This window comes from Mustelus asterias, chromosome 4 (genome assembly GCF_964213995.1).
Source record: "Mustelus asterias chromosome 4, sMusAst1.hap1.1, whole genome shotgun sequence".
NCBI classification, from domain to species: domain Eukaryota; kingdom Metazoa; phylum Chordata; class Chondrichthyes; order Carcharhiniformes; family Triakidae; genus Mustelus; species Mustelus asterias.
Genome location: NC_135804.1, coordinates 90,551,162 through 90,563,707, shown reverse-complemented (window position 1 = coordinate 90,563,707; position 12,546 = coordinate 90,551,162). Strand labels below are relative to the sequence as shown.

Sequence of the window (12,546 nt, the reverse complement as noted above, 5' to 3'; positions counted from 1 at the left end):
AAGAACTCAATAAGATTTGTGAGGCACGACCTACCCTTCACAAAACCGTGCTGACTATCCCTAATCAAATTATTCCTTTCTAGATGATTATAAATCCTATCCCTTATAATCCTTTCCAAAACTTTGCCCACAACAGATGTAAGGCTCACTGGTCTATAATTACCAGGGTTGTCCCTACTCCCTTTCTTGAACAAGGGGACAACACTTGCTATCCTCCAGTCTTTTGGCACTGTTCCTGTAGACAATGACGACACAAAGATCAAAGCCAAAGGCTCTGCAATCTCCTCTCTAGCCTCCCAGAGAAACCTAGGATAAATCCCATCCGGCCCAGGGGACTTATCAATTTTTACCCTTTCCAGAATTGCAAACACCTCCTCCTTATGAACCTCAATCCCGTCCAGTCCAACAGCCTGCATCTCAGTACTCCCCTCGACAACACTGTCCCTCTCCTGTGTGAATACCAACGAAAAATATTCATTTAGTGCCTCTCCTATCTCTTCAGACTCCACGCACAACTTCCCACTACTGTCCTTGACTGGCCCTAATCTTACCCTAGTCATTCTTTTACTCCTGACATACCTATAGAAAGCTTTACGGTTTTCCTTGATCCTACCTGCCAAAGACTTCTCATGTCCCCTCCTGGCTCTTCTTAACTCTTTCTTTAGGTCCTTCCTGGCTAACTTGTAACTCTCAAGCGCCCTAACTGAGTCTTCATGTTTCATCTTAATATAAGTCTCCTTCTTCCTCCTCACAAGAGATTCAACCTCTTTAGTAAACCACGGTTCCCTCACACGACTGCTTCCTCCCTGCCTGACAGGTACATATTTATTGATGCTGCGTAGTAGCTGTTCCTTGAATAAGCTCCACATTACAATTGTGCCCATCCCCTGCAGTTTCCTTCTCCAACCTATGCCAGCTAAATCTCGCCTAATCGCATCATAATTTCCTTTCCCCCAGCTATAACTCTTGCCCTTCCGTATATAATCGAATTGTGGTCACTATCACCAAAGTGCCCACCTACCTCCAAATCTAACACCTGGCCTGGTTCATTACCCAGTTAAGGTGTCATAATGGTGAGAAAACCGGAGCAATCCACGCCGGTCTGTCCGGGCAGTCCGGTGTGGTCCAAACTGCAATCATCCCACACTTAGTCACTTTTGGAGAGTGGTGAGTTGGGTGCCTGTTCTGGGAGAGGCGGGGCCAAAACACACTGGTGAGCCTGGCTGCAAAGCGATCAGGCGCCATTTTGAAAATGCCCAAATCTCTCACTGGGGAGACCTCCTCCTTCCTCCCACGGACATCAGGACACCCTCCCCCCCTCTATTGGCAGCATGTTTCCCCACCCCCTCCCTGACACGGATCACTGACATCAGGACATTGGGACTCTGCCAATGGGTCCTCCTTCATGACCGCCGATATGGTCCCCCCTTTCATGACACCTGACATGCCCCCCGGCATGCCCCTCCTTCACAACACCACCTTCACTATACCCCCTTCATGACCCCACTTCACGATCTCCCCTTCACAATTCCCCCTTCGCAAAGACCAAATAAAATCTGCCTCGGTTCAAACTGAGATCCTCCTGGCTTCCAATCTGATATTTAACCAGTTAGGCTATCATTGAATATTTTTGCCAACATGGAAAACATATGCTGCAATTTTTCCAAATCTGCAAAGAAATATATTTCTATAAGGTGAAATTATTACGGTAGAGATACAAACAGCAGTGAAACAGAACTGGTGTATGTGTCTAGTTCATTTATAGTAAATAATCTCATAAGGAGCTCTCTGTAAAACCCTAACTCAGCGTCTCTATAATTGTCTTTTTTCCAATAGCAGATCTAGTGGTACATTTTACAACATTATTTCATTGGTTTTTCTGTGACAGGGGTTGTTAGTTCACTTAATGCCTTGGCTGGCCATATAGTTAATGCAGCATCCTTAAGCTCCTTTCTATCTGTAAAGGGTAGACAAATAAGGAGCTGAAGCAGTATCTTTTGCAAACTGCTCCAAACCACAACAGGGGCTGACTTTTTTATGTGTACCTACTCTCAATTATTCTTCCTCTGTTACTGATGCTGTTTTGTCTGCAGAGTTCCTGCAGACTTTCAATATGACTATATTATTGAGGTACGCTCAATTCAAGCTTCTCTTTCTTTTGAAGGCATTTCCACAAACATTACCCTAAGATACATTTCTTGCTTTTGCCTTGCAGGATACTTTCAGTTCAAAGAAATTGATATGTAATGTTTGAAATGAAGTAACTGAGAAAGGACATTAAAGGGATGTAAAAATCTAGATTGAGTTGTATAGAAAAAGTAGATGCATTGCTTCAAGAAGTCTTATACACTTTGGAGGAAATAATAACAAATGGGATTACTATCTCAATGGAAACAAATTAAAACATGCTACCGTGCAAAGGGACCTGGGGGTCCTTGTGCATGAGACGCAAAAGCCCAGTCTGCAGGTACAACAGGTGATCAAGAAGGCAAATGGGATGTTGGCCTATATTGCGAGGGGGATAGAATATAAAAGCAGGGATGTCTTGATGCACCTGTACAGGGCATTGGTGAGGCCGCAGCTGGAATACTGTGTGCAGTATTGGTCCCCTTATATGAGGAAGGATATATTGGCATTGGAGGGAGTGCAGAGAAGGTTCACCAGGTTGATACCGGAGATGAGGGGTTTGGATTATGAGGAGAGGCTGAGGAGATTGGGTTTGTACTCGTTGGAGTTTAGAAGGTTGAGGGGGGATCTTATGGAGACTTATAAGATAATGCGGGGGCTGGATAGGGTGGAGGCGGAGAGATTCTTTCCACTTAGTAAGGAAGTTAAAACTAGAGGACACAGCCTCAAAATAAAGGGGGGTCGGTTTAAGACAGAGTTGAGGAGGAACTTCTTCTCCCAGAGGGTGGTGAATCTCTGGAATTCTCTGCCCACTGAGGTGGTGGAGGCTACCTCGCTGAATATGTTTAAAGCGCGGATGGATGGATTCCTGAGTGGTAAGGGAATTAAGGGTTATGGGGATCAGGCGGGTAAGTGGTACTGATCCACGTCAGATCAGCCATGATCTTATTGAATGGCGGGGCAGGCTCGAGGGGCTAGATGGCCTACTCCTGCTCCTATTTCTTATGTTCTTATGTTCTTAAGTCACAAGAATAGAATAATGAGGCTGAATTTTCCTTTTATTGACGGGTTGAGAGAGGCAGAATGGAAAATGAGTGGTCCATTCATTCCCACCCCCGCCATCTCAGCTCAGAGAATCAAGCGTTTTGTGGTCAATTAGTGGCCATCCAGTGGGAAAGTGGTTAATTAGCAGTGCAAAAAGGTCTTTGTGCCCAATCAGAAGTTAAGGCCAGGTGTTTTTAAAAAGCATTTACGAGGTGTGGACCTCACTGGCTATGCCAGCATTTAGAGTCCATCCCTCGTTGCCTTTGAGAAGATGGTGGTGAGCTGCCTTCGTGAACCGCTCCAGTCCATGATTCCTAGCCTCTGACCTGCTCTTGTAACCACAGTATGTACCCGTGGCTAGTCCTGTTCAGTTTCTGGTCAAGGGTGTTGATAGCTGATAGTGAGTGATTCAACCATGGCAATGCCATTGAATCATAGAATCCCTCCAGTACAGATGGAGGCCATTCAGCCCATCAAAACTGCACCAACAACTATCCCACCCAGGTCCTATCCCCATAAACCTACGTATTTATCCTGCTAGTTTCCCTGACACTAGGGTCAATTTAACATGGCCAATCAACCTAACCTGCACATCTTTGGACTGTGGGAAGAAACTGGAGCACTCAGAAGAAACCCACACAGACACAGCAAGAATGTGCAGATTCCACACGGACCCTGACCCAAGGCTGGAATCCAGGTCCTTGGCACTGTGAGGCAGCAGTGCTAACCACTGTACGACCATGCTGAAAGTCGAGGTGCAATGGTTGGATCCTCTCTTGTTGGAGGTGGTCATTGCCTGGCATTTGTATGGCGCAAGCCTAAATGTTGTCCAGGTTTCACTGCATATGGACATGGATTGTTTCAATATGGGAGGCATCATGAATGGTGTTGCACATTTTGCAATCATCAGCGGTCATCCCCACTTCTGACCTTAGGATGGAAGAAGGTCTTTGATGAAGCAACTAAAGATGGTGGGACCTAGGACACTATCCTGAAGAACTCCTGCAGTGATGTCTTGGACCTGAGATGACTAACCTCAAACCACCTCAACCATCTGCCAGGTATGACTCCAACAATTGAAAAGTTTTCCTCCTGATTCCCATTGACTCCAGTTTTGCTAGGGTTCCTTGATGCCACACTCAGTCAAATGCTGCATTGAAGTCAAGGGCTGCCATTCTCATCTCACCTCTGGTGTTCAGCTCTTTTGTCCATGTTTGAAACAAGGCTGGAATCAGGTCAGGTGCTGAATGAACTGGTGGAACCCAAACTGACTGTCCATGAGCAGGTTATTACTAAGTAAGTGCATCGTGATTATGCTGTTGATGACCCCTTCCATCACTTTACCAATGATTAACAATAGACTGATGGGGCAGTAATTGGCCAGATTGCATTTGTCCTGTTTTTTGTGTGCATGACATACATCGGCAATTTGCCAGGTAGATGCTAGTGATGTAACTGTACTAGAATAGCTTGGCTAAGTGCACGGCAATTTTCAGAGAACAAGTACTCAGTACTATTGCCAGAATATTGCTCGCATCCATAGCCTTTGCAGTATCCAATGCCTCCAACCATTTATTGATATCAAGTGGAGTGAATCAAATTGGCTGAAGACTGACATCTATGATGCTGGGGATCTCCAGAGGAGGCCAAGTTGGATCATCCACTCGGCACTTCTGGCTGAAGATTGTTGCGAATGTTTCAGTCTTAATTTTTTGCACTGATACGCTGGGCTGCTCCATCATTGAGGATGGGATATTTGTGGAGCCTCTTTCTTCAGCGAGCTGTTTAATGGTCCACCACCATTCAGAGCTAGATGTGGTAGGACTGCAGAGCTTAGATCTTATCCATTGGTTGAGGAGTTGCTTAGCTCTGTCTATTACTTGTTGCTTATATTGTTTGGCATGCAAGGAGTCCTGTGGTGTAGTTTCACGAAGTTGACACCTCATTTTTAGGTATGCCTGGTGTTGCTCCTGGCATGCCCTCCTACATACATCATTGAACCAGGGTTGATCCTTTATCTTGTGGTAATGGTAGAGTGAGGGATATTCTAGGCCATGAGGTTACAGATTGTGGTTGAGTACAATTTTGCTGCTGCTGATGGCTCATAATGTCTCATAGATGCCCATTCTTCAGTTGCAAGATCTGTTTGAAGTCTATCCCATTTAACACGGTGGTAGTGCCACACAATACGATGGATGGTATCCTTCCATTTTGATTTGATTTTATTACTGTCACATGTAGTCATATACAGTGAAAAATATTATTCCTTGTGCACTATACAGACAAAGCATACCATACATAGAGAAGGAGAGGGTGCAGAATGTAGTGTTGCAGTCATAGGTAGGGTGTTGAGAAAGATCAACTGAATGCAAGTTAGGTCTATTCAAAAGTCTGATGGCAGCAGGGAAGAAGCTGTTTTTGAGTCGGTTAGTACATGCCCTCAGACTTCTGCATCTTTTTCCTGACGGAAGAAGGTAGAAGAGAGTATGTCCAGGGTGTGTGGGGTCCTTGATTATGCTGGTTGCTTTTCCAAGGCAGGGGGAAGTGTAGAAAATGTCAATAGATTGGAGGCTGGTTTGCGTGGTGGACTGGGCTTCATTCACAAACTTTTGTAGTTTACCGTGGTCTTGGACAGAGCAGGAGCCATACCAAGCTGTGATACAACCAGAAAGAATGCTTTCTATGGTGCATCTGTAAAAGTTGGTGAGAGTCATAGCGGGCATGCCAGATTTCCTTAGCCTCCTGAGAAAGTAGAGGTGTTGGTGGGTTTTCTTAACTATAGTGTCAACATGGAGGGACCAGGACAGGTTGTTGGAGATTTGGGCACCCAAAAACTTGAAGCTCTCGACCATTTCCACTTCATCCCCATTGATGTAGACAGGGGCATGATGTCCACTTCCTGAAGTCAATGACTATCTCCTTTTGTTGACATTGAGGGAGAGATTATTGTCGTCACACCAGTTCACCAGATTCTCTAAGTTTTTCCTGTACTCCGTCTCATCATTGTTTGAGATCTGACCCACTACGTGGTGTCATCAGCAAACTTGAAAATCGAGTTGGAGAGGAATTTGGCCACACAGTCATATGTGTATAAGGAGTATAGTAAGTGGCTGAGGACACAGCCTTGTGGGGCACCGGTGTTGAGGATGATCGTGGAGGAGCTTTGATGCCTATCCTTACTGATTGCAGTCTGTGGGTTAGGAAGTCTAGGATCCAGTCGCAGTGGGAGGAGCCGAGCCCTAGGCCATAGAGTTTGGAGATGAATTTCGTAGGAATAATTGTATTGAAGACTGAGCTGTAGTCAATAAATAGGAGTCTGACATAGGGAACTTTGTTACCTAGGTGTTCCAGAGTGTAGGGCCAGGGAGATGGCGTCTGCTGTGGACCTGTTGCAGTGATAGGCAAGATAAGGACATCATGGATCCAGGCAATCTGAGAAGCTGGAATTGATTCATGCCATGACTAACCCTTTGAGGGGTGTCCTTATAGAGGTCTATAAAATAATGAGGGGCATAGATCAGCGAGATAGTCACTATCTTTTCCCAAAGGTAGGGGACTCTAAAACTAGAGGGCATAGGTTTAAGGTGAGAGGGGAGAGATACAAAAGTGTCCAGAGGGGCAATTATTTCACACAGAGGATGGTGAGTGTCTGAAACAAGCTGCCAGAAGTAGTAGTAGAAGCGGGTACAAGTTTGTCTTTTAAAAAGCATTTAGATAGTTACATGGGTAAGATGGGTCTAGAGGAATATGGGCCAAATGCGGGCAATTGCGATTAGCTTAGGGGTTTTTAAAAAAAAGGAGGCATGGACAAGTTGGGCCGAAGAGCCTGTTTCCATGCTGCAAACCTCTATGACTCTATGACTCTAAGCACTTCATAATGATGGATGTCAGAGCCACCGGACAATCGTCATTAAGGCACGCTGCCTGGCTTTTCTTTGGTACCGGGATGATGATAGCGATTGGTGTAAAGAGAGGTTAAAGATGTCTGCGAATACCCCCGCCAACTGGTCCGCGTAGAATCTGAGTGCTCGGCCAGGTACCCCATCTGGACCAGTCGCTTTCCGTGGGTTGATTTTCGAAAAGGTTGCCCTGACATCTGCAATAGTGACCTCGGATACAGGTTTGTCCAAGGCTTCTGGAGTGGAGGGCATGCTCTCGCTGACCTCTTGCTCAAAACAGGCATAGAATGTGTTGAGCTCATTGGAGAGGGGTGCATCGGTGCTGACGATTTTACATGCCTTCAACTTGTAGGCCAGACAAGGTAAGGACATCATGTTGGGTAAACCGTTGGGTATTTACGACAATGGTTTCACAGTCATCATTAGACATTTAATTCAAGGTGTTTTATTGAGATTAAATTCCACCATCTGTCGTTGTGGGATTCGAATACTGATCCCCAGAGCGTTACACCGGGTTTCTGGATTACTAGTCGAGTGACAATACCACTACGCCATCGCCTCCTCTCATGCATCATGTGGCAGATGGGTTATGCCACTAACAGGAAGTCAGTATTGGCTACAAATTTAAAGGCTCCCTCCTCTCTCAATCTTTATTTCTTAAAGCAGGCTCCAAAAAGTTAAAACAAAAAATGAGTTTTAAAAAACATACGACACTGCTGCCTTCATCAGCAGAATCTGCTGCTCGATTCAGCCATCAAAAGGTGGCTAACCTTTTCTTCCACCCTGTGCTGGTTCGTCACAGCTACCATAAAACACTCCCTTTTTTTTACATCTGATGCCTGAAAAATGCAGCGGCAACAAAAAAATGCAGATGATTAGGTCATTAAGAACCCGAATAGCTTGATACTTCGTAACTACAAAATGACGGGTATGCTTCTGATTTCCACACCCACTTGCCTTCCATAATTATGTGATGGGGTCAAGCTGACATCCAACCCAAGGCCATTGCATCCTATTTTGCAGCCCACCCAATTTAGAAGCATAGAAAATAGATGCCGGAGTAGGCCATTCGGCCCTTTGAGCCTGCACCACCATTCAATATGATCATGGCTGATCATGCGCTTTCAGTATCCCACTCCCATTTTCTCTCCATACCTCTTGATCCCTTTAGCCACAAGGACCATGCTCCCTCTTGAACATATCTAATGAACTGGCCCCCACAGCTTTCTGTGATAGAGAATTCCACAGGTTCACAACTCTCTGAGTGAAGAAGTTCTTCCTCATCTCAGTCCTGAATGGCTTACCCCTTATTCTTAGACTATGATCCCTTGTTCTGGAAATCCCCAACATGGGGAACATTCTTCCCACATCTAGGCTGTCTAATCCCATCAGGATTTTATTTGCAACCTTAAAAATCTAGCCCATTGGTCACAAGATTAGACTAGATCAAGGCAAATCAAAGATCAATGTCAGCAAGATGCTCTTCTTATAATGAATGATTAACACTTGAAATAAACTACCTGGTCGAATAATGGAAGTGAAGATCTTGAATTTGTTCAAGCAATAGTTTTATGGGCTGCATTGGGGTTATAGGAACGATAACTTCATATGGGCAGGTAAGTGAAGATGTGCCTATTAGATCTTCCTCACCTATATCTAAATTATAATCTTGGAAATAGCAAGTGAACATTATGCTTCTAAATTCATGTATCAGACAATAGAGAATGCTATTTTCTATCACATTTCAGTACTGATTTCAAAATGTATGTTTTCTTTTAAATTATGCTACGAAATGACTACCTAATAGACGGATCTCTCTGAGTGGGAATTGTTGACACAGTCATCCAGCCACACCTTAAAAGAATATCTACCAAAGACAGAATGACTTCCTCGGACAGGTTGAACTTTTGAGCATTTTATTAGGCTTTTGTTTGCTTCTTTATGGAATCTCTGATCATTATGGATTGCATAAATCAGCAAACTCATCAACAGTGCACAAAATATTCCGATTTTGCGCTCCGGTCACACAACAGCAGGCAATCTATTGGTGAGGCTGATCTTTCCACCATAGATAGTCAGGGTCAGGACTCACAGTTTTATTGTCAGCCTAGGTTACATGCTGCAGTGCAGTTTGAACTTAAAACGTTGAACTTAAAATCACTAATGCAACCATCTGAAACAAAATTACCCTATGCTGTATTCTGTCATAGCATTATGTAAACAAATATATTGCTACAAATTCTTTGATGTAGCAATGAAACTTTTGTTCAGCTAAACACATACTTTGTGCAGTAATCTGTACCCGATTGTAAGTACACTAATTTATTTGGCTGCTCGATATTAAAGCTGAAAGTACTAACTTTGGAACTACCTGTATACTTTCATATTCCCTGAAGATAGTTGTTGGGTGTTACTTTTCTCCCCTTGCCTTCTAAGGGTGTGAATCATGCTGGGATATCATGGAGCTTTAATATAATTCCTACACAAGCTGATCATTCATGTGTGTGATACTCAGTAGCAACTGTCCACAGGGTAATGAAACATGGAGGAATCACAGCTGACTCTAATCCCAACATCCAAGTTTGTATATTTTCCAGCAGGGTTCTCGCCCAATTCATTTCCACAGATTTTATGCCACTTCGTTGCTGTAGTTTAATTTACATCGTCCATATTCTCCGTGAAGTTAAAACAAGCACCACAACTGCACTGCAGTGAGCCTCAGCACATGGTCTGGAGAGAGAGAGGATTAGCTACTCCTTGTCCTTGAATTTCCTTGGATACTATGTCCAAGGAAACTCAAGACCAAAGGACAGATGATCCTTTCTTTCCACAGACCGTGAGGTCAGGCCAATTGCAAGCTTCTTCCCCATCTGAGATCAGATCACACAGGGTGGAACAAAAAGCAAAGATGGGGGTCATCAATCTATATTTTATCCATCTATATGTAATGTTGCCTGGTAGGTTTTTTTGGGAAGTGAAAGTTTACATGTCAACCTTTGTGGCAAGACCTACGTATGTTATCTTATTCCAATGAAGCTACAGCATCAGTGCCTTGATAAATCTGGACAGATTAGACATAATAGAACTTAAAAGGAATATCCAAAAATGTAATTTTCAATTATTTCTCTGAGCTGCAAACTCTACTACTGGGTTTCATTGTTTAAAAAGGCCGTTATTCTGTATGGGTTGCTTTGAAATCAAGTGGCTTTGGCTTCTCATTAATGCAAAAAATACAGTTTAATTCAGGTATGAAGTGGCCCAAATTGAATTTGGAAAATAATGAGGGATTAGTTCTGGGAGACAATCGTATATCTCTGTAACCTTATGTCAGCCGCAATGTAGCTGCAGTGACTGAAGGAAACCTTAAAAATTTCATTTTTATTCTCTTCAAAGTTAGCCTTTTGCAAAAAATTCAAGAGCAATGCAGGTGAGTATAGCTTATGTCCATACCAGATTCAAACTGACACCTTTCAGTAGAATGCCACTTATATTTTCAAAGCTACAGAGTCACTATCTGCAAAGCAGCGTATCAATGAATTTTTTTCTTAATGCTTTGATCATGGTTGTTAACATTTCATGACCTTTACTACAATCCTGAGAAAAATTGGTCTGTAGACCTCCTGATGAGGGAAACTATCTTGCCTGTGTTTAAGGGTTTATAATCACGGACATGACGATATTTGTGAATAAAATGTGTTATGCCACACACCATTAGGTAATAAACCAACTGTCTTTAAATTGTTTGCACTAATGGTAATTAAATGATTACCAAATATGTTTTCATCAATTGAGTTTAATCTATTTTCATTGTGTTTAGAACTGAAGCTATCGGATATGTTGTGATTGTGACAGTATGTTAGTGACAGCATATAATTCTAGTCATAGCAACAAATTTATGACTAAGAAGGGCCAGCACTGGTATCAAGTGGTAATTTATTGGGTTACAGAACCAACACAGTTTTGTGCATTGTGTAACTGAAGGTTAAATGTGAGGCTGGGGTCGGACACTGCTCATGTGCACCTGAGCCCCAATTTCTTATTGTCTGGACTCATGACCCAGAGGCACAAGCGGCAGCTATGGAACTAAATTCAATTCATCAAATAAATCTGGAATAACAAGTTATTGTCAGTAATGATGACTATGAAACCACTGGATTGTTGCAAAAAATCCATCAGGAAAAATTTATAATATCCTTCAGTGAATGAAATCTGCCACCCTCATCTGGTCCAGCCAATATGTAATTCAGATCTACAGCAATGTGATTGACTCTTAAATGCCCTGGTCTAGAAAGGAACCCTCGGTTGTACATGAGGCAGTAGATTAACACCATCTTTTCAAGGATAATTGAGGGTTGGGCAGCAATAAAGGTGGCCAACAATGTCCACATTCTGTGAATGAAGAGAAAAAAATGCTCTGGAGATTTTGTGAAAATGCTACATAATTGCAGAAAAAACATTTCCTATAAACCATTGGCCTACAATGTGCAATTCTAGTCGCCACATTGTAGGAAGGATGTGATTGCACTAGAGGTGGTGCAGACGAGATTCACCAAGATGCTGCCTGGGATGGAACATTTAAGGTATGAAGAGAAGTTAGGTAGGCTTGAGTTATTTTCATTGAAGCAGAGAAGACTGAGAGGTGACCTGATCGAGGTGTACAAGATTATGAGAGACATGGACAGAGTGGATAAGGAGCAGCCTTAAGTTGAAGGATCAGTCATGAGGGGACATAGGTTCAAAGTGAGGGGCAGGAGGTTTGGGAGGGATGTGAGGAAAAACATTTTTACCCAGAGGGTGGTGACGGTCTGGAATGTGCTGCCTGGGAGGGTGATAGAGGCAGGTTGCCTCACATCCTTTAAAAAGTATCAAGATGAGCACTTGGCACATCATAACATTCAGAGCTATGGGCCAAGTGCTGGCAGATGGGGTTTGGTGGGAGTTCAGGTGTTTATAATGTGTCAGTGCAGACTCGATGGGCCGAATGGCCTCTTCTGCACTGTATGATTCTAAGATACAAACACAGAGCTGATAAAAATACTGTACTGAGTCTATTTTAGTACACCTGCAAAGTAATACAAGTAGAAAAGCTCATTGAAATGACCAAGCTAGCCAGTCTCTGGAGACTCTGTGATGCTCCCATTAGTTTTCAAATAATCTAATCTGCCGGTATACAGAAATATAGCCCTGTTGCAGTTTTGAGTCTATCCACCATGCTTACTCATCTCTGATAGATCAACTCCTTCAAAGTTAACTTATAAGGAACTAGAAATGATTTGAAATGGAAGAATGATTGGGCATCATAATGAATGGTGTCTAGAGTGTTTTGGCCTTTTAATTTGGAAACCTTTTTCACTGAACCTGTATCACATTGTGTTTTGTGTGTGGGAGGATAGGCTGAGAAATTTGCTTTACTTAACACACATTCCTTTAGATGGCAAAATTCTGTATCTTGTATAAAGTATGTTGAATGTGATAT

General features: G+C 43.1%; 1 protein-coding gene across 4 annotated transcripts in view; it reads left to right on the top strand.

The window, feature by feature from the left end:
* Positions 1-12,546, top strand: part of tenm1 (teneurin transmembrane protein 1) — a 770,685-nt gene that overhangs the window by 316,551 nt on the left and 441,588 nt on the right. For 3 of the 4 annotated variants that reach the window (XM_078211358.1, XM_078211357.1, XM_078211355.1), the window contains exon 5: positions 2,447-2,476. The exons of the other annotated variant lie outside the window; for it this stretch is intronic. In XM_078211358.1, the coding sequence (XP_078067484.1) occupies positions 2,447-2,476 (30 nt within the window). The remainder of the gene's footprint in view (positions 1-2,446; positions 2,477-12,546) is intronic. 4 annotated transcript variants of the gene reach the window in all.